At 43.5% G+C, this 27,174-nt stretch overlaps 1 protein-coding gene across 1 annotated transcript in view; it reads left to right on the top strand.

The window, feature by feature from the left end:
- Window positions 1-27,174, top strand: part of OTOGL (otogelin like) — a 1,110,282-nt gene that overhangs the window by 206,014 nt on the left and 877,094 nt on the right. The window contains exon 13 of the mRNA XM_086931129.1: window positions 7,497-7,642. Coding sequence (XP_086787255.1) covers window positions 7,497-7,642 — 146 coding nt within the window. The remainder of the gene's footprint in view (window positions 1-7,496; window positions 7,643-27,174) is intronic.

Raw genomic sequence — 27,174 nt, 5'->3', positions numbered from 1 at the left:
AATCAACACCCTATTGTCGGCCATTCGAGGCCTGGCTTGCATGTACTCTCTCATCAGCCTAACTGGGCAGTAAGACTCTCCCTCCACTCTTCCGAGTTGTAGCCAAGTCCCTTTTCCTAAAGGTTCCGTTTTTGACTTTCGAACTCTGAGTCTCAGGACGTCTGCATACTCTATAATGTCCGTGATCCTTAAACCTCCCGCCCTATCTGTCTTAGAGACCGGGAGTAACTCTGAGATCCGTAATGCTCCACAAAAAGCTAACACGTATGCCACCCTAAATAATTGAGTCTCGTACAGGGAAAAACAAACGAGCGGTAACGTCTGTAAGATCTTTACCAGCTTCCCTACGTCTATGGGCCTCCTGGAGTCCTTCGCACCTGGCGTTAAACGTTCCCACCCCTTAACGGCTCTCCTCACCCTCTGGTCTTTCGTTGGGTCTGTAACACCTTTTAGCCCTGCATAAAATGCCAATGCTGATAATTGTCTTTTCATAAAAGCCACTGATTTCCCTGACTGCTTCTGCTGTACTATAAATCCTAACACACTCTGAGGTATGAAAGCATCTACTAGGCCCGCACCCCTTAAGTATATCTTATAACATTCCCAAGACTTCTGATACATACACTTAGTCTTGGGGGCCAAGGATGCTGCTATCAACTTGGATGCTGTGGGGCACCAACCTTCCATAGCTCCGCTGGGAAAGTTGTCATTGTCTTCTCTGCTTGCGGCCAGTGCGCACGGAACTCTGTCAACTTAAAACGAGATAACGCATCAGCCGCCTGGTTCTCAACCCCAGGGACATGCCTCGCAGTGAAATGTACATTGTAACGTAAACATTGCAATATTAGCTCCTCTAGAAGACGGAGCACCCATGTGCAGGTTGCTCTCTGGTTATTGATCACCATAACTACCGACATGCTATCTGACCAGAAAACAATGTGTCTGTTTGCGAGCATATCCCCCCACAAATGCAACGCCACTACTATAGGGAACAGTTCTAGGAAAGTGACGTTACGGGTCAAACCTTGTTGTATCCATTCCACTGGCCAATGCTGCATGCACCACTTAGGCCCCAGAATTGCTCCAAAACCAATACTCCCTGCTGCATCAGTGAACAGCTCGAGGTCGGTATTTGTGGTGCTGGCTGCCCGCCACAAAACCGTGCCATTGAATTCCTGCAAGAACCACTTCCAAATCAACAAGTCCCTCCTCATGTCAGCTGAAAGTCTGACTCTGTGGTGTTTCGCACGAAGCCCAGACATAGCCCTCGCTATACCCCTGGAGAAAGCCCTGCCCATCGGTATGACCCCCAAAGTGAAGTTTAGTTGCCCTAACAGGACCTGTAACTGATGTAAAGTAACCTTCTTTGCTTCTAAGCAGCTATCAATTGCGGCCTTGAAGGCATCTACCTTTGTTCTTGGCAACCTACACATGCCTGCTCCAGTATCGATTTCAATGCCCAAAAAAGTCAGACATGTAGTGGGACCTTCTGTTTTTTCCAGTGCCAATGGTACCCCCAACGCTGCGGCCAGTTGCTGGAAGCCCAGCAGGGCCTTCCAGCATGACAGAGAACGCTTAGGGCCCATGAATAGCCACCATCCCGCCACCTTCCCCGTCTTTTGTTGACCCCCAGTGCCCTTCCCCGCAAGGACAATTAAATACTCTTCCCCCCCTGACTAAGGAAACCTTTACTTCACTAATCCCCCTTGTAAAATCTGGCTCTCCTCTTGATACTTGTCCCGCTCACATACTTCCTCACATTTACACCACCTGTCCTGATCCCCCCTTTACTTTCTTAACAGCTCCCTTTCTCAGGGAGTTGTTCCCAAGCCTTTGAAATCTGCTAATATTTTACCTATCTTAAAGAAGCCTGGCGCGGACCCTTCGATCCCTGCCAATTATCGCCCCATCTCTCTCCTAACATTTTTGGCTAAGGTGCTCGAGCGCCATGTCACCAGGTCTCTGAGCACCTTCGTGGAAGAGAATGGGGTATTGGCTTCCCGTCAGGCTGGCTTTCGCCCCGCACACTCTACGGAGTCCGTAGTCCTTTCGGTCCTCGACAACCTCAGGGAGGGGAGGGAAACCAATCAATTCCAGGCATTAGTCCTCCTCGATCTCTCTGCCGCCTTTGACACGGTGGATTACACCATCTTACTCTCCCGTGTCGCGGCGGCGGGGATCGGGGGTACGGCCCTGGTATGGCTGTCCTCCTTCCTGAGGGACCGCACCCAGGCGGTTCGCCTGGGTGACTTCTCTGCGGACTTCCGGAAGGTTCAGTGCGGGGTCCCCCAAGGTTCCTCCCTCTCACCTCTTCTGTTCAACCTTTACATTTCTCCCCTTATTTTTTCTTTAGAACAAATGGAGGTCACCGTATATAACTATGCGGATGATCTCCAACTTGTTTTCAACCTCTCTTCATCTTCTGCCTCTATTTCTAATTTCCAGTCCATTATGATTTTTATCCGGGACTGGATGGATTTCAACCACCTGAAACTCAACCCCGACAAGACCGAATTGGTGTTGACGGGTGGTTGCTCCAATCCCTGGTCTTCACTTTTTTGGCCCCCTTCCCTTGGTCTCCCTCCGGTCCCCTCTACTTCGGTCAAAACTTTAGGCATCAAACTCAACTCTCACCTCACCCTTCACTCCCAGGTCAGCTCTGTGGTTTCTTCTTCTTTTCTTTCTCTCCGGACCATCCGCAAGGTCTCTCGATTTTCACCTTCAAGGTCTTGAAGCTCATCGTCCTTGCGATGGTCATCTCCCGCCTGGATTATGGCAACGCCCTATATGCAGGCATACCTGCATATAGTCTCAGGCGGTTGCAGATGATTCAAAACCAGGCGGCTCGGTTGGTCTTTAACCTTCCCAAATCCTCACACGTCACTCCCCTCCTGAAAACCTTACACTGGCTCCCGGTTCGGGAACGTGTCCAGTTCAAGCTTGCGACCATTACCTACCAGGCTCGACTGGGCACGGCCCCTGCCTTCATTTCCTCGGAGATTGTCCCTTACCTTCCAGCTAGGGAGCTCCGATCCTCTTCCAAATTCCTGCTGACAGTTCCCCGGTTTCGTCGGAAAAAGTGGGGGGGGGTCAAAATTTGCGACCCTTGCCCCAGCTCTCTGGAATTCTTTACCCTTGGAGCTCAGATCCCTTACCTCATATTCCCAGTTTCGTAAGAAACTTAAAGCTTATTTTTTCAGTAAAATTTTTATGTAGTTCCTTTTTCCCTGTCCTCCACCCCCTGTCCCTTGTGGAGATCTGCCAGTTACAGCGCCATGAAACCGCTGGTGAAAGAGCGCTATATAAAACTTTTAAAACTCAAAACTCATGAATAGAAAGTCGTCTAAATAATGCACCACAGCGTGGGATCTGTCTGAGGTCAAGAATTGATCCACCGCCCATTCAAGAAACCTGGCAAAAGTCTCGAAAACTGCACAAGAAATAGAGCATCCCATGGGCATGCACAGATCTATGAAATAATTGTCATTGAAGGTGAAGCCCAAGAGCTTGGTGTCATCTGGGTGGACCGGAAGTAGCCTAAACGCTGATTCAATATCGGCCTTGGCCATCAAGGCTCCTTCACCCAAGGCCTGGAGTTTTTCAATTGCTGAGTCGAAGGTTGTATAGCGCACCGTGCACAGTTCTGGATCCAGCTTATCATTGACCGATAACCCTGGGGGGCTTGATAGATTATGTATAAGCCGGAATTTACCCCCCTCTTTTTTAGGAACTAAACCCAGGGGTGAGCAGACCAGATCAGGATTAGGGAGATTTTTAAAAGGACCCGCGACTCGCCCCCAAAGCAACTTCTTTCATGATCTTGTTTTGCGCTGCCTCCATATTCTGGAGCTCTGAACTTTGATTGCGAGGCGGGGCCTTAGTAGGCAAAGCTGTGGACGGGATGCGGAAACCAAATGTAAAGCCGTTAAGCAGGAACTGAGCCTCCTCTAGTTTATCATACTTACTAAGAAGGTGTGTCAAGACATGACGTTTAATGGGAGTTGGGAGCCTTGTCAGATGCTTTAGGTGGCTTCCCTTTTGCAGTGGTATGGGCGGTCTGTTCATTGGTGTTTCCTGTTTTCTTGAAACATCTAACTTCTGGGTGAGAAGTTCCCCCACAGTACGAACAGCAGTGCTTGTACCTACACTAGATCCCCCTGGTACACTCATTTTTGTTAAACTGCCAGCAGGCCTGTTTCTTATCACCGACCCCTCTGTCGTTCCGAAAGGACTGACTCTGAGCAGGGGGACTAGTCTTAGACGTTGAAGGGGAAGAATAAAACACTGTGTGCCATAGATTGATTTCTCGTTGATCCCATGCTATCCCTGGGTGGACTGCCTTCATTTGCCTGAACTTGTTATCGTATTTCAACCATCCCTGACCTGGGAACTCAGCTGCCGCCCCATGTATCAAGGATATGTAACTCATCATTTGAGGGCCCAACCCGGGGTATTTCTCCAACATGACTGCAGCATAAATGGCAAATCCTGTGATCCAATTCTTCATGGACCAATCAGCCCACGCCTTTTTCTGATTGTATTCGCCATCTTTCCCTCCCCTGGCTTTCACTGAGGCCACCCCTGCATTGATGAGATCGAACACATCCACGTATTCACCCCTAAGTATCTTCTCTTTTATATCCGCGGGTACGTGCCAGGTGATCCCCGTAGACGGCGACAATGTCATTGAGGTTGAACCGAACATTAACGGGCTATATGCTTACATTGGATGACCCGCCGACTGCACCCCAGCACCCCCTTGTATCTGGATATTAGGCAACACAGACAAATCAACTGCGGTGTTAGCTGTTGGGGCCTGTGGTGGACACCCAAAACTCGGGTAGGCGCTCAACATTACAGGCCCCCCACTTGCCGAGTATGTCGTGGTGGGGCTCATCGCGTTTACTGGACCATTACCGATTGCCTGACCATGTGAACCATATAACTGCATCCCCGGTAACTGCGCCACTCCTCCGGATTGTACCCAGACTTGCGATACTCCGCTACCCGGCTGCGCTACTACTGGCGGTAAAGTAATCTGGGAGCAGGGCGCCTCCGCATTAGCGACGAGAGCCCCCCCTATTTGTGCTGTCTTAGCAGTAACATTCTGTCCCTCAAGGGCGACCTTGTCCTTATCTGTAACCGAGCGTAAGTCAATTGTCTCTAGCATCTCCTCCTCACCTGGTGATGCTGGTTGGGCTTCGGCCACCCTGGGCCGCTTGTCCTTCGCCGCCTCCTTAAGCTTTTCCGGCGTACGCCGCGTTCTCTTGCCTCTCCCTCTTTCCTCTTGTGGGTTCGCGTCGGCTCTAGCTCCTTCTCACATAGTCTTTAGCGCCCAATCCATGCCTCTCTCTTTTGTGAACTCCAGAAGCTCTGTAAGAGCGAGGTAATCATCTCTCCTGGCTGGGGGCTCTTTGCCCTTCTGTGCCCTTTTCGGCGGCATTCTGCACTTAAAGAAAAAAGCATTAGTACCGCTTAATAGCTACATGCATTTGGAGTATCCTCCCATCCCTTATGCTAAAATTCGATCCCGGGAGCTCCCTGCTCCTGCGCGCTCTCTAATTACCACTGTGCCCCAAGGGATATTGATGCTCTATCACCAAAACACCCTTGCCCCACACGCTTGCACTACAGGAAAACCACTCGCACGCAATATCGCATGCTTAACACTACTAATAACAACGCATCACACTGCAAGGCCCGCTAACCGTATTCCCGAGTCGGATTGACCCTCCCTAAACCACGATCCACGCGACGGTTCTACGATGACTTCTTCCAGCTACGTCCGACTCCTGGGCAGTCAGCAGACAAAGAGTGGGTCTCCAAGATGGTCGCGGGCTTTTAAGCCTCGCGCCCCATGGCTGCTTCCGGGGCGTTACTAAGACGCACTTCCTTTGGTCCCCCCCTTTACTTTCACTTCCGGGTCGGATGCCCCAGAAGCGACTCCTTGAATGGTCGGCCCTTTGGCTGCCACTAACGGCGCCACGCCCTTAAGGGGGGTGGCACCTCGCAAAAGCATTACACGTGCAACATAGTGAGATAGAATCTCCCCCACAATTATTGTGTTGAAGGAGGCAGAGGAAGAATCAACTAGAGGACAAGTGAGAACGAGGGGAGATAGAGATTAGGCTAGAGCCAAGAAATGAGTTCAGGAGCAAGAAGGAATTAATCCTCGCTTAAACTTGGCCTACTCTTGCCTCCTTCAGATGACCTACTCACCATGTAACCTGGGACCTTGTCTTGAGTAAATGGATTGTAAAATGTCTGTTATCCCTCCATCCCTTTTGTACCCTGCACCCCACCCCCTCGCTATTGATGATACACTATTATTATTTCATGCCTCTTGTACAACTATGCGACTCTCTAAAGCGCTCTGATACCCTAACGGGTCAAGTTTGCACTTTATAAAACACAAACATAAATAAATAAATCTAAGTTGAGGCTGACCTCAATGAGAGACGGCTGACTTGAGTCTAATTTAACATAGTGAGTGCAAGGTGAAGAAACAAGAAGGATAGCAGCATCCCTATTTTTTCTTCGACTCTTAGATTCTTTTGACTCCAGTTCCTAAATGATAAGATTCCCAGAAAAACAGGCCCGTTGATATTGTACCTGACTAGTGTCATTTAGGCACCATTCCACATATTATTTTCTGGGAGAACAGAATAATTCCCAAAAGCCCCTTTGCAAATTGACATTGGTGTGCTGCTTTACAGTGATTTCCTGTAAACATAAGCTTGAACCCCCCTGATGCTTATAGAAGACCTAAAATCTCCTGAGGCATATATGGACCTGGTGTATTGCTTATGGAACGGGGTTGGTGTCCATTGCTGTTAACATGCTTTCACTGGTATAATGGTGGTAGTGCTTTACATATTGTGAGCATTAATCATGTTGCCCATCACTGGTGTAATGCTTTCTCTGGTATGTGGGAAATTCCTCCCTTCTCATAACATTATCACTATTGTTGTGTGAAGCGTCAACCTTCAAGACTTGGGTGACCTGTCTGCATCCGTAAATGCATCAACTTATTCAGCCTTTGTTTGTTGAACTCTCCCACTCATTCACCCACACACAAGTATGTACACACTCACCCATTCATTCTCCATGTTCTCATAAATCCATCCAGCCATTGACACATTCTTGCATGTATCCAGTTACCAATTAACACCACACACACAAATTCGGCAATGAACGTCGAAGCACTTCCACTTATAAAGTAGCCAGACCCATTTGCTTTTCAAATGCTTGTTTCCTTTAATCACAAGATTTGACTATTCATCGATAGAGATTAAACAGTCTATTCATCGCACTTTGGTACTCAGAAGGTTCTGCAAATATGCTTGAAAAGATGGCCGCTGCAAACAGCATGCATTACTGTAATGGGAAGGGGTCTGGAAGCATGTGTGTAGCTTGAGTGATATTTTACCATCTTTTATAAACATAAACATTGTTTGCAACTAAGTGATAATGGCTGTTTTGTAACTTTTCTGCAGCTGAATGCTCAGTCATAGGTGACTCACATTTCACGACGTTTGATGGGCGCTCCTTTACCTTCCTTGGCTCCTGCCAGTACATCCTAGTAAAGGGCACTGGAAAGGACATGTTTACAATTACACTACAAAAGTCTCCATGTGGACAGGTAAGAATTGTATATTGGAAAGACATTCATTATTATAAAATTGGTGACTGCATTCATAGTATTCACTGACAGTAAATTTAACCCAGTAAGACGTGTCCCTTCAAAATATTGGGGCACCAGCACTTCAAATGGGTGGCCAGTTTACAAGCTCTAACATTGTCTCGACTTCTACTTTCCTTGAGAGCATGACTTCATGTGAGGTTATTTGGATAGATTAGAAGAACATATCTTCAATGAGGCTCATGTATATGAACTACTTAAAATTCAATATGCTCAATAACATTTTACGAGGTTCTCTTGCAAAGAAATGTACACTTGCTGCGGTAAACTGCAACAGGAGAACGGTATCTTGGATATATGGCGGTGGATATTCTTGTAAGCGGGATGACTGGTTTTCAGTGAGTAATGGTGGGCAAAAATATTTTGCTGAAAGTGAAATAGAGAAAATCAGCCTTTTTTCAATACTTTACCTGCGCAGTGAAAATAGGCTACGAAAACCGCCCAACCTGAGAAGCTCCCCATAATACTTTCGGGTGGTGTATTTCGTCGTTTGGGCAGTTCGTGTGATTCTCCGTGGTAAAACGAGGTCCAGAGGGAAATGCAAGGACCGCTGAGCTGCCTGCAAACATGGCAGTTCCTGAGGAGCTGGTTTTCATCGGATCCAATTTCACTGGTAACAACCACATAAACTACCCAAAACTACTCGAACTGGTGAGTTGTGCTTTAATGGCCTTTTTGTTTTCTGTTGTAGTTGTATTTTAAGGATTTTGGGGGCCCCTGTTCAGAACAGCTTTTAATTTATGATCATGTTTCAACCCTTACGTGCCCTTTTTGGCCAGGACACTGACAGTGCACAGGCCAACATCTAAATGTGTTTACATCTACTATTCAGGGATAGTGATGTATGTTTTCAATATTGTACCACAGCATCACCTCACTAACATTACTGCAAATAATCTCCGTGACATTCTCTCAGTTCTGAAATGTGGGTCCTGTTTTTACCTAAAATAAAAAAATTTTATGGATGTTGCATGAAACATAAACAGAGCATTTCTCTGTAAAATGTCTGTAATAGGCTCTCACACATCACCCACATTAAAAATAAATTAAAACATATCCCTATTTAAAACAATCTGTTTAAGAGTTAGTCAAAGTTATCAGGGCAAGACTGTCTGCAGAACAGAGCTGGCTCTATCACAGGGCCCCCTGAAGGGCTGAGACCCTGGGCCAGAGCAAAGCACACTCTGCCCATGCCTTAACCCCTTCGATGCGGCCGCGATTTTTCCCGTGTGCGGCCGCCGGCCGAACACGGGCGGGCCATGACGAACCCCAGCCGTCATCAGCACACGAGCACCGTAGTGCATGACGGCTGGGGTTCGTCACCAGCATGGAAGGGGTTAAAACGTCTCTGCGCCTACCGTGGAAAAGAAATAAATATCTGGCACAGTAATACAAGTAAAATGTCTCAACAAACTGAGCAATCGGTTTAAACAATTTTGCCATTTGTAAGACGCTTGCAAGAGCATAGCTTTACCTTCAAACTAAATGCCAGGATCAGAATATTATATTTAAATACATTTATAACACTAGGAAGCTATTCTTTTTTTTAGGCATTCTTTAGATGAAATGTAGACATTTGGAAATGTTTTTTTATATAACTTTATATTTTTTATGCAAAGAAAGGAACTAAATTACAAAAATCACATGCTATTCAAAATGGAATGCGAATTATGTATTAGGATGCCACATCATATTCCATATACTATAAAATGTGCTCGAAAAAATGCCAAGGACACAGTTGTCAACTTTTGTTTAATTAGGTCTCTATTGATGCCCAGATAGCATTTTGTCTCCCATTCTTTGATCTACTGTGTTGCAGAAGCTAGTGTGACTCCACCTCATCCCTGTATAGTTTAACAACTGTTGGCCTCCTCTCACAGGGCCTGGCCTCCTTGATCCCATTGTACGAACTTCTATAAGTTCTTATGATAGAGAGTATGGTCTGGATAACATTATTTTTTGTTGTTTTATAATGAATTAACATGGCACTACTAGCACATCTGATTAAACTTCAATGATGGAGTGATTAACCTAACATTATACATTTCACATTAGGTACAAAGGAAATTGAAATATTGACTATTTATTAATTTAAAGATAACAGTAGTGCCCAATTAACCCATAAGTTATGTTTGTCACTGTGAATGTCAGATAGCTCCACGCCACAAAGATTTTTTATTTTTTTAAATATTTTTTTGGGAGGAAAGTAAATACATACAAAAACGTATTAAAAAGAGGTTATCGATATACTAACACAATTCATACTATACAGTCCTTTCATCCCCCCCCAAAGAAGGATATACTCACAACAAGCATTATAACATTAGCAAGAACCATTTCATGTATTCTAAAGTGCTATTGCAAAAGTGCCATAAATCCAGCAAATGTGTCTACCTCTGTAGATCCTTTTCCATTCGATCAAGATACTTCCATACTGAAATACATTCTCTAGGAGCTCCCACTCTTTTCGCATAAACTTCTTTGTAGGTTTTTACTTGCTTCATTTTATTAAATCATTCAAGAAAGGTCAGGGCTTTTGACTTTTTCCAATTCTGGAGGATCAATAAACGTGCCACCAAAAAAGAAATTGATGAAAACATTTCCCCCCCTCTAGTTAATAGCTGAATTTGCCTCTGTTTTGATAATCTAAAAAGTGCCAATTCAGGCTCAGGTTGTATCCTACTCAAGAGCGCACGGCTAAGCTCAGCACACATTTTCTCCCAGAACTGGGTCAGCCTTGAGCATGTAAAAAAAGACATGCAGCCAGCCACCCTCCCTAACCTGTTGACACCGAACACATTTATTCTCAACCTCGGGATACATTTTATGCAATGCTTGTTGAGCCATCCATCGAGACAAAAACGCAATTCTTTTAAAATTTGCAGCTTTCAATACCTTCCTGTTGTGTTGAGAGATAGTTTGCCACTCTCCAACTGAAAATATGCAAAATAGTTCTTATTTTATCTTTTCAGGAAAATTGGTAACCAAAAGGGGCTTGCCTTGATTTCGAAATAATGAATACCAATTCCCTATACCTCGCAATTTGGTTCTAAACACAGCAGCTAAAACCGGAGGGGTACCTATATTTCCTGGGAGTATATATTTATTTATTAGTGATTTAACCTGGAGGTAGTTAAAAAAGAGTAGCCTGCTCTGATTGCCAATTCTTGCCTGAACCTCGTCCCACTTAATGCATCTACAAGAAGTGGCTTAACTCTTTAAATCCTTTTATTTCTCAGAGTTTACATGGCTATTCCACATATAAATGGCCAAACTTTTGGTTTCTGTCAAGTCCAGATATTCAAATCCTGAAGACTGGGGTTTTAGAGAATAGGATTTCTGAATTCTGATGGTAAACGCTTGAAGCATCCTGTATCTTGTTTTCTTGGGAACTTTTGATGTTTTTAGGAAGACCGGGAGCTGTGATCCAGCTTCATGGATCATTTTATTCAGGAAAAAGCTATCCAAAGATCCTTTATTATCAGGTAGCCAAACAACGATATCCATAAATGTTGCTTCATAGTAAGTACGAATATGGGGGAGTGCCAGCCCACCCCAGCTAGTATCCAGTTGAAGGGTTGATAATTTTAGCCTTGGCGCTTTTTTGTTCCAAATAGGCTGGCGAAATAATTTTTCCAGTTCTCTAAAATATACTGCATTGATTTTAATCAAAACATTTGAAAAAAATAAAATTAATAAGGGTAGTACTGACATCTTTATCAGTGCGACATTCCCAATCAAAGTAAGGGGAAGAAGTGTCCACTTGCCCAGTAGATATTTAATTTTGCTCAGTGTCGCTTCATAATTAAATTTGAATAGATCCACATATTGGTTTGAAACGTAGATTCCCAGATATCGAATCGGCTCAAGAGAATAGGCTTGTTGTTTTAAATTTTCTGGGAGAAACACTACACACATTTAACGCCAGTACTTCAGTTTTTTGTGATTGATTTCAAATTTACCAATCGCCTCAAACTCCGCGAATTCGCTTACAATTATTTCAATATTTTGTTTTACAGGTTTAAGTTAGAGTATAAAATCATCTGCAAATAACTTTAATTTAGACATCCCCTCTATTGGAGTTTTAATCTCTATATTCTCCCGAATCCTAATGGCCAGAGGTTCAATGAAGAAGGTAAACAATACTGGCAACAGGGTGCACCCCTGCCAGTTCCCCGTCTAATATCTGTTCTACTTGCCAATTTTGAGTTTATCCTAATCTGTGCCTGAGCCCCTTGATATATATTCTGGAGCATAGTGATATTCTGTAAAGTAAAACCAAACCTTTCAAAGCCATAGAATAAAGCACCCTTCTCGGCATCGACCATTGTTATCAGAGCGGGAATTTGGTGAGTTTAAAATAGTCCATTGCTTGAATTAAGTAGCCAGTATTTTACGACATTGACCTGCCTGCTATAAACCCAGTTTGATCTGTATGTATCGCGTAGTGGGCCACTGGAGTAAATCGATTGGCCCATATGTTCATCAATAATTTATAGTCTACGTTCAAAAGACTGATTGGCCTGAAGAGCTTACTTCCCTGGGATTTTTGCCCTTCTTTACAAAGCTAACTATCGAGGATTCTTTAAAGGCAGCTGGAACATCGCCTCCCGTTTTAACATAATTAAAAAGCTCGAGCAGAAATGGTACTAGTTCTTCCCAAAAAGTTTTATAAAATTCAGTAGGGACACTGACATTTCCACAGGCCTTACCTGCTGGCATTGAGGCAAAGGCCCTAGAAATTTCATCAGCCATTAATGCATCTTTCTGCCCACTAGAAATATGGGGGAGATCTATATCATAAAAATGGCACTGAATACCTGATACCTGATAGTCAGTTGAGTAGAGTTCCTTATAATGATCTACACATATTTTAGAAATGTTGTCTTTATTGGAAACTAATATCTGCATCCCATGTATTTCCACTTCATCAATCACAGCTGCTTCTTGTTTTACTCTAGTAGACCATGCCAACAATTTTCCTATCATCTGGTTTCCTCGTAGACTCTCTGCTGGTAAGATTGTGAGCTGCTTATTTCTTCCCTGATAAAAAACTCCCTCAGTTCCTGTTTGGCCTTAGTTAATTTCTCTCCCGCTTGATGTCCCCTGCCGGAGGAATCTCTCTTCTTTACCAAGGCCACATCAACTGCAATCTGAAGTTCCTTTATTCGATTCTTACGATTCCTAACTTGTTCCACCATAAAAGCAATCATTTGTCCTCGTACTGAGACCTTAAAAGCCCCCAAACTGAAAAAAGCCTTGCAGTACCCCTATTAATCTCAGAGAACTCCCTAATCCATTCTCGCTTACTGATAATCCATTGTTGATTGACTTAGAGAAGTCTATCCATCTGCCACCTAGATTTTTCTCTTCCCCCACACTCCAGATCGATTTCAATTTTTACCAGATAATGGTCTGAAAAAGAATTGGCCAAAATCTCAGTATTTAATCAACTAAGGGAGAGTGAAACTAGAAAAAAATCAATACGTGAAGCAGACTGAAATTGACAACAATAATAAGTAAACTGTTTAGCTGCACTATGGGCCCTTCGCTAAGGATCAACCAGCTTATAATCCTGTTTCATAACATCTATCAACTTTTTGGTCCCGGGCTTCATCTTTTTTTTAACTTTATTTGATGTATCCATTTGCAGATCTTTTATAAAATTAAATTCACAACCTAGTATTATTAGGCCCACCATCGTTCTAGCTTTATCATTGATACTTTTAAGAGCTGCAAAGCCATCTACAACTGGTGCTACAATCTTTAAGAACACTCTAATATACACCAATCTTTAAAATCATCAATTTATTGTTCAAAATTAATAACATTATCAAATCTAGCAATACATAAAAATACAATCAATAACAAATTAAAAAACCAAACGTTTTAAAGATTGTAGGATTCTATTTACAGTATTTGTTGTACACAGAGTTCCTTTACTGACAGTTAGCCACCATTTAGTGATATTTATAGTGTGTATTTAGATTGCAGAGATAGCTTTCTCTCTAGGTCCAATATAGCCTCCATAGACATCTCAGGGGGGCTATTTTACGACATAAGGTATATCCTTAAAGTTCAGGGACCTCTTCCTTGTTTTTGTATACTTGTTTACCCGGTCCCTTATTGGTTCCAAGGGTACCTCCCTTCTTGTGTTTTGAGAGGTGATATATCACCTTTCCTAATTAGGAAGCGACCTATAATACACCATTTGAGCTGTGTTTATGTTCAGCAGATACCCTGAAACTGCCCCAAATCTCTTTTCCTCTCTTTCTGTTGCTGGCAATGAGATGGCAGGATGGAAATCTAAACACAACATCATCAGTACGTGCTGTAATTTTTCGAGTCACTCCATTAAGACAAACAGTAGGTATGCAAACAGACTGATTAAGAGGTTATTGTATGGTTCCATATAAAGCATGAATAGCTGGGGTGAGAGTCAATAAGACTGTCATAATTGGAAATGTTTTGTACCCATATAAATCACTTTGGCTGCGAGATCCCTATACAAGACGTGCATACATTTAATCATTGTGGGGCCAAATCCATTATTGTACTTTGGCATTCATACATAATGAATCATATTACTATATGTTCTTTTATTTATCTGACATTGACGTTGCTCCTTCTAGAACTGTGGACCCGCGAAAAGCGCAACGGCAAACAATCTCCTTTGTTTTCAAACGTTCAATTACGCACTCTCAGGACATGGAAAGGAATGCTGACAGTAATCCATTTACTTAGCTTCACATCACGAGTTTCGGCTGTCTCACAGCCTTGTTCACACCTGAAGTTACCACCATGACCGTTCATTGATAAAGACAAAGAGTCAAAAAAAAACATAGGACTACTGTTTACACCATGTCTGATGTCTGTGTCAGCCATCTTGTAAGTGTAAAATCACGCAATAAGAACACTCCACACATATCTCTTGAATAACATAAAAGGTCACTTTTATTTTAAGACAGTCAAAAACAGAAATCCACAACTTTTGCCTTTATTATTATATAGATAAAACTTTGAATAATACCCCAACATATTTCCCCATACTGACTTAAAATCACCATTTCCCCAACAATTCATCATTTGCAAAATCCCCAAACTGTAAAATTCCAAACCAATGTTTTTCTCTTCAAATGTTTCCCTTTTGCCATTTTCCACCTACCCTCCCCCCACCCCCAGAGGGAAAAGGATAAATCCACTCTACACTATCCTATCCCCCCCCCAAAGAACGCCTAAAAGGAACAAAAAGGAACATGGAAAACTGTAAAGACTGTCCTAACGTGATTTTTTTTTTTTAATATAGCGAAAAAGCAATACAACATGACATGTATCAATTGGGAAGGGTGGGTGGGCCAAACGAAGCTGTGCCACTCCTCTCCTCCCCTCACCACAAGGCAGCCCCTCCCGCCTTGCGCGAACCCAACTAAGCTCTCCCTTTCCCTACGCCTGACCAATCGCGGCGCGTGGACCGTTCCACCGTGCAAATTTTCCCAGGGGGACACCGGCTCGTGCCACGTCCCCCTGGGACCCATCGCGCAATAAGAACACTCCACACATAATTCTTGAATAGCATAAAAGGTCACTTTTATTTTAAGACAGTCAAAAACAGAAATCCGCAACTTTTTCCTTTATTATTATATAGATAAAACTTTGAATAATACCCCAACACATTTCCGTATACTGACTTAAAAACACCAATTCCCCAACAATTCATCAATTGCAAAATCCCAAAACTGTAAAATTCCAAACCAATGTTTTTCTCTTCAAATGTTTCCCTTTTGCCATTTTCCACCTACCCTCCCCCCACCCCCAGAGGGAAAGGATAAATCCGCTCTAGACTATCCTATCCTCCCCAAAAAACGCCACCCAGGAAAACCAGAGAGTTTTCCTGCCCCCCCCCCCCCAAAATAGGAAAAAATGAAACAGTTTAGATGACTTTGTTAGTACACCATACATCAACACCCCAGAAACGAGCCAACCAATCCCGTAACTCCATGAGATAATAGGCCTGTCCCATTTGAGACAAATGCACTCCATCCTGTCTGAACAAGTGCAGCTCTGTGCCTGAAATAAGTTAATGTACTAAAACATTAATTCACATTGCTGTGCAATATGTTTTCATGGCTCTATTTAACTTCCGGCGAGCTCTCTCCACTGCCGAATGTGTACGAGCCCCCCTCCATTGCTGTTGATAAATATATTCTGTCCATTCAACAGCAGTACTACCCAATTGTCTTTAATCACAGCTAAATCTAACTTCATCTGATGAATAAGTGAAAGACCTGAAAGCTCCACGAGATCATTTTCCCCCAGATGTAATATTAAAAGATCTGGAAATCCCCACTCATTGGCCAATTTAGACAATAAAGGAAAAAGATCTCTCCACCTCATTCCCCCAACCCCTTTCCACAATACTTCATGGTCTTTACTGTGTAAACTCAAAGCTCTTCCACAAATTTGTTGTTCCGCAAAGACAGCTGACCATTTCACAAAGGAGTGTCCTATAATCGACATCCTCTTTCTCCTTGGAAAAGATAAAACTCGACCTAAGAATAGAAACCAGAATTAACCAGCATAGATACAAAATGTGAACTGCATTCAATGTCGAACATATCTGTACCAACAGTCAGATTTCCAACGATCCAACTTTTGCAACTCCTCCTTCCCCCAACCCAATCTGGACGCCTTCGTAGCCGCTCCAATTCGAAAGGAGTGAGTCCCATAGAGCAGAGGATTTTCCCTAGCCAAAGCTAACACTTTCCTCAAAACAGCTAAGAACTGAAAACAGGTAATCTTACACCCATCAGGGTGACAGAAAATAACCCCAGGCCGAAATTGAGGAGACTTAACAAAGGATTCCCATTCACTCAATGGACAACAACCAACCACCCCATTCCCAATCAGCTGGATCCATGTTCAGTTTGCCATCTGGCCTGTTTTTGACTGTCGTAACCAAATCCGTAAAACCAACCCCTTCAAAACTTGTACATTAGACGTTAAAAGACCCTTCTGATCATTTAATCCAAGCAATTCCGAAATCCTAAAAGCACCAAAAAACAGCCATATCATACACATCCTAAACCTGACTACTTCCCACTCATTGTAGCAAACACTGGGCAGCCAAACTAAAATTTGTTGTAAAAGATCAAAAGTAATTGGTTCCCGTAACGTGGATGGATGAACCTTGCTTCTGCTGAAACCTTTCAGCATCCTACGTAACAAAACCCCAACCTGCAACTCCACCCCCAACAACAACTGACTATAAAAAGAAATTCCCGAAAGTTTGCCTGAAATAGTTGTGTGCGACAAACCTTTGTCCATCAGATACAACACAAAGCGTAACATGAACTGGTCATTACCAACTGCTGCACCACCCTGATCCTGTTAGGAAGCATAAGATAAAAATTCGGACCACGCCTGGCGGTAACTGCGTCTTGTTGACTGAGCAATGGATTGTTCCACCAATTCAGCAATTCTCACTCTCCCAGGTCCCAGATGTTCGAAGGAATCTCCGTCTTGCAGCTGTCCGCCCTTGGCGCCAGCTCCCGAAATGTCTGCCAATTACAACGAGACAGAGCATCTGCTATGGAGTTGTTTATGCCTGGTATATGCTTTGCCTTAAGCAAAATGTTCAATTTAAGAGTTTGCAACATAAAAGAACTTAGTAATTGCAGAACCCGTACATCTCTAGCTCTCTGCCAGTTAACTAAATTCACGACAGACATGTTGTCAATGTGAAAAAGGACACAGCAATCCCTGAAATACTCACCCCACACCTGTAAAGCCACCAGTAAAGGAAAGCACTCCAGGAAGGCGATGCTACGGCCCTGATGTAACCAATGTTCCGGCCATCGCTCAGCACACCAACGTCCCTCCCAAAAGAGCCCAAAACCTTGAGCCCCAGAGGCATCTGAAAAAATGTGCACTTGCCACACAGTATCATCCTCTACAAAATTGATGGAGACGCCATTAAAGTCTTCCAAAAACTGCAACCAGATTACCCGATTCTCTTTCACAGCTTTAGTCAATCTTATTCGGCGGTGAGGAAGTGAAGCTCCTGACATGGAAAACCCAAGCCTTCTGCAGAACGTCCTACCTGCTCTCACCACTCTACAGGCACAATTCAAATAGCCAAGCAGACGCTGCACCTGCCTGAGCTTAATCTTCTGTTTAATTAGCACTTCTCTTAAAAAAGACTTAATTTCATTCAGCTTTCCTCCCGGCAGATGCCAAACGAAACTGCGCCACTCCTCTCCTCCTCACACCACAAGACAGCCCCTCCCGCCTTGGGCGAACCCAACTAAGCCCTCCCTTTCCCTACGCCTGACCAATCGCGGCGCGTGGACCGTTCCACCGCGTAAATTTTCCCTGGGGGACACTGGCTTGTACCACGTCCCCCTGGGACCCATTCATGAAATATTCACTCTCAGTGCCCAGTATATAAAAACATATAGAAATGCATTTTCTAAATATATAATGAAACAAAAGTACCATGACATTACGTGAAATACTTTATTCGTACCAGTGAGCTTGCAAGGATGTCTGATGTCAGTTAGGAATACTATTCCAAGATGGTGTCATACCAGATTTACATCGTAAGTAAATAGTAGCCATGAGAAGGGACATAGAGTTAAAAAGAATGTCATGCATAGATATACATTTAATAAACATCCAATAAACATTGTTGCCTGTTATGCGTGCCCTTTACAAACAGTAAACGCAATTCATGGTCATGTTCAATATCACACCGCTTTGACAAGTTAAAAACATGGTTTGTGTAACCTTCATGTCGCAGGAGTGATGACCCCAATTGTCACAACCCTATATGTTACCTCCGGCAATATGTGGTTAATTCACCCTGATTCAACCAGTGTTGTAGAATAATATATTCCCGTGAGACTAGAGGGGACCCCAGAGAGTACAGGCCAGCATTTGCTCACATTAATAAAGGGACTAGTGCCCTTACTAAATCTAGGGGCAGCTGTAACAAAACAATAAAAATATATGCAGAAATAATGTATATAGTTCATTCAAATCTCCAAGCACTATGTGACTCTCGATCCTATCAATAATCAAAAAAATAATAAATAAGTGTGCAAAACAGTGATTCGTATCTGTGGATGTACAACTCGATAGTGCCTCCGAAGAAAAGGTGAGGAACACGTGTTGGTGACACCGCCAGAGCAGGGTGGGTCCCTTCCTTTCCTCCTGTAACAAAAACATCAACGATTTGTACATTGTCACAATCCCTAGAAGCTACACATGATGGAACGGTACATTCATTTCTTTGTCCAGGTTCAACCTCCCTGGACTTTTGGTCTGGAGATCTATAATATATCTTGATTCACGTTTTCTGAGTCTAAGGAACCTATCACTTCCTCTAGGGGTATTTTTAATATGCTCAATTGCAAAGTATGTGAGTCGTGAACTGTCTGAAAAATGTTTGCTCTGAAAATGACGGGCCACAGGATACAATGGGTTATTATTGGTTATTATTGGTTATGGCCCTCATATGTTCTAATACTGACCATCTGAGTAGTGCTGCCCACATACCACATTTTACAGGGGCCTTGAAGAACATAAATAACATGGGAAGTGCTGCAAGTAAGAAGGCGTGAGATCTTCCTGGTATTCTTCCCTCCCATAGTTGCATAACCTTTCAGCATAAAGCTGTTTTTACATGACTTACAGTAACTGCATAGAAAGAAACCTTGTTGGATTTGTTCACCGCCAAACTGAGGTATTGAAATGTCTCTATGAACAAACATGTCTTTGATGCTACGTCCCTTCCTGTATATTATCCTAGGCTTGTATGTATAGTATGTCCAATAGTGGGATCACTGGTGAGTATATCCCAACTTTTAGTGAGAAAGTATTTAATTTCCTTGGAGCTATTGTTAAATGTAAGAATCATTCTGGTCATCTCCTGTGGCCTTTGGTTAAAAAATTGTATGTTATGTTCTTAAATTTATTAAGTGTACAAATACCCAAAGGTGACTTGGCAATGGTGGTCCAGAGTAAGCAAGGGCCTCTATTTATTAAATAACGGGGCATATTATCAAGAAAGGGCCTTACATTATCGCCGCTTTTATCGGCAGGAAACTGCCGATAAAGCGGCGATAATGGGCTTGATAATATGCTTTATGAATTCCAATCGAAGGCCATGTTAGATGTGAAGACATGTAACATGGGCTTCGATTGGAACTTAATAGAGCATATTATCAAGCCCATTATCGCCACTTTATCAGCAGTTTCCTGCCGATAAAAGCGGCGATAATCTATCGCCCTTTCTTGATAATATGCCCCCAGGTTTTCAGGGCCTTCCTAAAAGCGGACAGCGTCGGAAGTGTTCTAATGGGAAAGGGAAGATCGTTCCAGACTTTAGTGGCTGCCACCCTAAAGCTTCTGCCACCCCAGCTAGTTTTGCAGAATCTGGGAGTTGCTATGAATGTTGCTCCTTCTGAGCGAAGATGTCTTTTGGGGGCATGCCAATGTAGCAGGCACCTCAGGAACTGAGGGCCAGTGCCATGAAGTGCCCTCTAGGTAATGCAAAGGGCCTTAAAGATGATACATCTCTTAATTTGCAAGTGTTTGCCAACTGATTATAACTTGGGGATATAGTTGCTTCTCAGGCATACTAAGATAGAGCCGGTGGGCGTAGTCTAGTTTGGCAAGGACCAGTGAAGTAACTACTATTTTCTTGCTGTCTTCGGGGATAAAAGGTAAGATTTTTTTGATTACCTTAAGTAGAAAAAAGCAGGATGAAGAGACAGCGTTAACTTGTGCCTCAAAATATAGTTTATTTTCAATAATCACACCAAGGTTCTTTGCCTTGGTGGCTAGGATGGGTGCCATCCCCAGTTCATCTGGCCACCAGTTCTGTTACCAGTTCGGCAAGAAATTGCCAAAAAATGACTATTTCAGTTTTATCTGAATTCAATCTAAGACAATGTGAGCTCATCCAGGAGCTGACTGCCAACATACACTCCCTAAATTTTTGCATCGGGTGCAGATTATTTTTTAAAACAGACAAGACAATTTGTGTATCTTCGGCATATGATGTAAATGCCAATCCAAAAGACCTGATAAGTAGCGCTAATTCAGATACATAAATATTAAAAAGAGCGGGACTCAAGGAACATCCCTTTTCGACCTCACATGGAAGGACAAAGGAAGGCGAATCGTAGCTACCCAAGGCTACCAATTGTATTCTTCCAGACAGAAAGGAAGAAACCAATGTGAGTGCTTTGTCAGAAATGCCAATAGAATTCCGACGATTAAGTAGCAGATTGTGATCGACCATGTCGAAGGCCGCTGATTGGTCAGGCAGAATCAGTGCAGCAGCACCACCTGCATCCAAAACTGCTCTAATTTCATCTGTGGCTTTAATTAGGTCCGATTCGTTACTGTGTTCAGCCCTAAAACCAAACTTGGTTTCGTCTAGACAGTTGTTATTGTACAGTTTAGCTGGGAGAGTAAGACGGGGCTTGTAAATATTTGGTTCAGTGTGATCAAGGCTAGGTTTTTTTCAGCAGTGGCAAAATGGATTCCCTTTTCCAAATGGAGGAGAACACATACTGTATAAACATGGAGTTAAACATTGTGGTAAGACTAGGACCCAAGATGTCAGGGGCTTGCTTAAACATATTGTGGGGGAGAGGGTCATGGGGAGAACCTGATTTGACTTGATGAATAAAAGTTATTTATCATTAGTAATTGGTTTACATTCAGAGAAAGTCGAAAACTTTGAAGAGCCAGCATCGGCTGAGACACACCTATCTGAGAGTGTCTTATTGTCAAAAGTGACATATATTTGTTCCATTTTCTTAATAAAAAGTTGCGCTAAAGAATTGCAAAAAGCTTGTGAATGCTCAACTGCATTTTTTCTGGAGGTACAGACTCCTTGGTTCAGACTACTTGAACAAGTGCCCTGGTGGAGTTTTTTGCCTTCTTAATTTGCTTAGCAAAGTAGAAGCACTTCTCCATCAATAGCAGGTTTTTGTATTCAGCCAGTAGGGATTTGTAATTGAAGAGTTAGCTGATGTTATAGTTCACTCTCCAGTTTCTCTCCTGTCATCTAAACTCTTGTTTCTTAGCTCTCAGTATGACTCCGTTTGATCCTGGTGACTTTTTTATTGCTTTGTTGAGAAACCACAGTGGGTATCCTCTCTCCCTGAATCTCTCCACTATGACCTTTTGTTCAGAAATGTAGCCCTCTTCTGTTTTGCAGTTATGTTTTGCCCTTAGCAATTCTCCAAATGGAGTACTCCATTTCAGGACATCTGGATGACTGCTGAGGGCATGTAGTAGGCTGTTCCCCGCTGTCTCATTGCAAAACAATTTTGTCTGTATTTTCTTGTGTACAAACTTGATTCTAACATCTAAAAAGTCCACTGTAGTGTCACTAATTGTGCGAGTGAGCGATATGTTATGTGAATTGGTGTTTAACTTGTCCACAAAAACGATCGCTTCCAATTCAGTGCCTTTCCAGATGATGAAAAGGTCATCAATATAGCGTAACCACAATATGACCTGACCATCTCTGGAAAGTTGGTCACATCCTGGAAAATCTCTTCCTCCCATTGTCCCAAGAACAAATTAGCGAAGTTCCCATGGCTGTCCCCCAGCCTTGCCTAACTAAGGTGCCATCATAAAGACAAATCTCATTCTTGAGACAGTGTTCAATCATATTGAGGATAATCTCAGTGTGTGTCTTAAATCTAATGTGTCTGGTTCGAAGAAAATGTTGACATTCTTGAATCCCTTGTGTGTGTGATCGATAATGGTATATAACAATTTGACATCCTTAGTTATAAGGAGAAAATTGTTCTCCCAGTGGATGCTTGCTAGTTTACCCCAAAAATCTTTTGTATCTATAACATTGACGTAAATAATTAATTTACTCTCTTAATTTCTATGCAGATAAGTACTTAATCAATAATAACTCAATCAGAATGAAGGAAAACAGAGTCCGTGGTGTAAGAGTTTCTAAGGGTTTTATTCCTCATAAAGGAATCAGGATATCATGTTCTGACCACCACACAGGGTGTCAGAAGGGATAGATGAGCGCGCTAACATTTTATTAACAGTACATAGCTTATATACTTATTTCATAACATAGGTTTACAGTGCAAGAGGCGTAACAGCTGAGAGAAGACAAGATAACAATATACACGTGGTGCATGTGCGTAATCAAGAGGCGTGAACTAGAGGTGTGTTCTGGAAACGTCACTGGAAACGTCACTGATAGGTGTCACGAATGGGTGGCACTAACAGAAAAGGTGGCAATGTCAGCAGAAATCGGAAACTTGGATGCGCGCGCAGCTGCATGACGTGTTGATTGGAGGGGTGCAGGGGACTTGACATTTACACTGACGGAAAGAGACAGAAGTCTGGCATGTCAGATCAACTTGTGTTTCTATCATATCTGATATCTGATGTTTAGGAACTAAGCTATCTGGGCAGAAAGGTCTCTAGAGCAGAAGCTATTCTATACTTGCTGTGAGTGCGTGTATAAGCGCCTGAGTGTCTGTATGAGAAGCGTGGGGCGAGGGGCCTTCCATGAAAGCATGGCAACGGAGGCTATGAATTACTTGCATAGAGACAGGTCGGCCCTTTAGCCCTGTAGCTGAGGAAGGATGTTTACTGAAACTAGCAGGCTGGAATGTATTTTCGGGGAGGGAAACAGATAACTCGAAGGTTATAGTCAATCTTGGCAGGCAGCAGGCTGAGCTGAGCACGGAGGGCCGCGCTAGAAGTAAGTCAGAGTTCACGGATACGGGGGCTTCTTGGGCAGGGGCCCTCGCAGTCAGAAGCCAGAAAAGAGGCTCGGTGGCAGAGATTCAGAGCCTACTTTCAGCCAGGCTGAAAAACGTAGGAGTACACTTCAAAAAGACGTTGGCATAGCATACTTAGGAACGGACCATCCAACCCATTCATGGTGGGTCTGAAAGAGGACAAGTTAACGTTGGACGCAAATGTATTTGCGTCTTCATAGCTGGTACAGGAGGGAAGTTACATGCACTTTAACTCGTACATGGAGTCGGTGGGGTACGCGCTAGGGAACATAACTTGACCATAAAATTTATATTACCTCATTCCCTCCTTGTTCCCTACGGACCCTTCATGATATATCAATCCTCATGAATCTATCAGTCTGTTCTTGTAACATTATATGTTCATCTTTCTTTCTTTGACTGTTTGAGAGACAACTGGAATGCTCAATGCAGGATGTGGCACACAGTCCACATATCGCTGGCCCACACTGTAGGCACAGGCAGCAACTGAATACTATAACAAGGCCAATGCCTAGGAATGATAAGATCTTCCATCCCCAAGCGGTTAACGTTGTCCAGAACCAACCGGACCAAGTCCAGGTGCCTGGATTCTGATGTATCTGATTTGCAATTTTATGCAAACGGGTAATAGCTTGATAGACAGATGGTGCGTTTTGTGGAATGAAAACACAGCAACTTGACCCGATGACCTTACAGGCTCCACCTCTATCTGCCAAGATGACGTCAATTACAAGACGATTCTGAAGAACAACAACCCGCATAGCAGATTGCTCCTCTGTTAAGTTACCTAAGGCGGAGGCAGTTTCATGTACTACTGCTTCAAGTGTTCTAGTTAATCTGCGTATCAATTTACTGTTTTGGACAGGTCCTAGGAAGAAAAAGAATCCTTTATTAAAATCAGTGTACTGTTCCCATGCCGTTTCTGTGTAGTCGACAAGGGGAATATCTCTTTTGGGTCTATTCGGTGCTAGATTCGTATTTCTATGGTAATCAGGGGGAGCTAGAAAAACAGGTGGCAGAAGGAATGCAATGTAACAGGTACCATCCCAATCTGGAGGTAGACTAATGTATGCGGTATGACCACAAACAAAGTAAGAATGACTGGTAGCTTTAAAGGACGATTTACCATGGTCACTGAACTCGACCACAGTAGTGCATTTACTATGACCTACGTGTACTGAACCTTTCTTGCTAACACATAATTCACCTGTGACCGGTAATACTAACATATGGGGCAAAACTGGAGCGGTTTCAGATTCAACAGTAAGGATCATAAGGCTAATTGTGTAATTACCTAATCCATATACTTCATTTTCTAGATCAGTTCCTATTCGAGTGGGAAGTCCCTCTTTATCAGGGTAACAGACGTTGAGCAGGACTAAGTTCAAGTTTCCCCAAACCCAGCCCCCATCGAAAACAGCAATATCAGGATCTAAGGAATTAATTATTTTAAACCATGCTCCACAGGAGCCATTGTGAGTGAATGGGTACGGAAAGAGGGGCAGAGCTCCCTTGTAATTCTGGTAGGGAGGGAGTCGGCCACATATCCAACAGTCGGTGGCATTATTTGTCTGATGGGAATGGTGTAACATACTAATGAATGTATTGTTGCGCAGCGCAAGTCTGTAAGAGAGTTCATGTGCAGGAAGTTCACTAAAAGTGTGTTCAGCAGAAACATTGTAAGCAGATTGTTCACGCCTGAAAATAGGCCAATATATAGGTAGCAGAATGCTGGCAATAATAATTAGAATACTTAGAAAAAACATTATTAACAACGTCACTATACAGTGACTACGCAGTGATTTACAGTATGTACGTTTCTTTGCTTCTCTCTCTCTCTCTCTATCTCGATCTAGGGGATACATGTCAGAAACTATTTAACCGATTCACCTAGGGGAGGACTTAAACAATTAAACTGTCTGACTTGCTAGATCGGAGTTTCATTCGGTACAGTTCCTGGGTAGTCTTTTCTCGTTTAGAGACGGTAACGTCTTTTGCTTCAACACAGTCTTTGGTGGGGGTGGACGAGTCAGAGTCCTGTTTCAGTCCGTTTTTTAGTTCATTGCATAGTTTGATGTGACTCGTGTGGACCCACCCCTTTCTCCCCTCGATCTTCACAGCGGTCCTTGTGGTAAGGAGGACGGTCTTCGGAGACTTCCAGCGGGGCTCCAGCGGACTTTTCCGGTCGAAATTCCGGACGAGAACCAGGTCCCCTGGACGGACCTCATGCGCCTTTACATCGGTATTGTCAGGGAAGGCTGCGGCAACCTGTGAACGACATGATTGGAGTGCAGACATCAAGGAGGCAAGGTAATCTGTCAACATGTTACAATCAACATCAGTGATCTTTTTCGGAATGGGCGTCCCCCACATATTCGGTGGTCTGCCAAAGACCACTTCGTACGGGGATAGCCCTGATCTTGAGTGGGCGACCATTCTCATGTAGAATAGTGCCACGGGCAGGGCGACTATCCAGTCGACTCCTTTTTCCTGACAGATCTTGGCAAGGCGGATTTTTAGTGTCTGATTATGCCTTTCTACAAGGCCAGCTGCTTCGGGATGTCGGACACAGTGGAACCTCCACTGATATCCTAGCAAGAGGGAAACTTGTCTCATCAACTCGGACGAGAACGGCTGTCCGTTATCTGAATACACGACACGGGGCAAACCGTACCGTGGGAAGAATTCACGAACCAACTGTCTGGCAGTGGTCGGAGCAGTGTAGTCTGGGACTGGGTATGCTTCGGTCCAACGGGACAGAGCACAAACAATTACAAGGACATATTTAAAACCTCGACAGCTATTCATCTGGATATAATCCATCTGGAGGACTTCAAAAGGGTGATCGGGAGGATGAAATCCTCCTTGCTCAACAGGGACGCTTTTACCTGGATTGAACTGACAACAGATCATGCAAGTACGCACTTTCTGTTTTGCTGCTGCTCGTAAGTGTTTGTTGTACCAGAGATTCTGTAAACTGTCTAACATCGCCTTCTCTCCTAGATGGGCCGGGCTATGTGCTGTATTTATCATGACTTGAACCATTGAGTCGGGGAGAAACCATATAGATTTTCCCTTCGTCACCCAACCTTGATCTGTCTGAATCCCTCCTAGTTCAGTCCATTTCTTTATCTCCTCTGGAGTAGCATGTGTCTGGATATCAATTACGTCTAGGGCGGGATCTCTAACTGCCATACACTTTGTTGGTACTATTGTTTTTGTTATGTCAGTAATCTGGGTGTGAGTTAGTGCTGCATGTTTTGCTGTCTGGTCTGCCAGGTCGTTACCCTGGGAAACAGAATCTGTGACTTTAGTATGTGCCTTACACTTCATGACTGATATGCCCGAGGGCAAATGTATTGCTTCTAACAGTGCTTGAATGAGGGGGCCATGTTGTATCTTGGCCCCATGGGAAGTCAGAAAACCTCGTTCTTGCCAGAGGACTCCGAAGTCGTGTACAACTCCGAAGGCATAGCGGGAGTCTGTGTATATGTTAACATTTCTGTTCTTGGCTAGAATACAAGCTCGGGTCAGAGCGATGAGCTCTGCTGCTTGAGCAGACAGTGTGTCAATACGATGTGTTTCTTTAATTTCAGTTTCAGTGGTCACGGCATACGCGGCCACTAATTCTCCTGTACTTGTTCTCATGCATGAACCGTCCACATAAAGTGT

This window comes from Lissotriton vulgaris, chromosome 1_1 (genome assembly GCF_964263255.1).
Source record: "Lissotriton vulgaris chromosome 1_1, aLisVul1.2, whole genome shotgun sequence".
NCBI classification, from domain to species: Eukaryota; Metazoa; Chordata; class Amphibia; order Caudata; family Salamandridae; genus Lissotriton; species Lissotriton vulgaris.
Note: the sequence above shows the minus strand (reverse complement) of the source record. Positions and strands in the feature narration are given on the sequence as shown.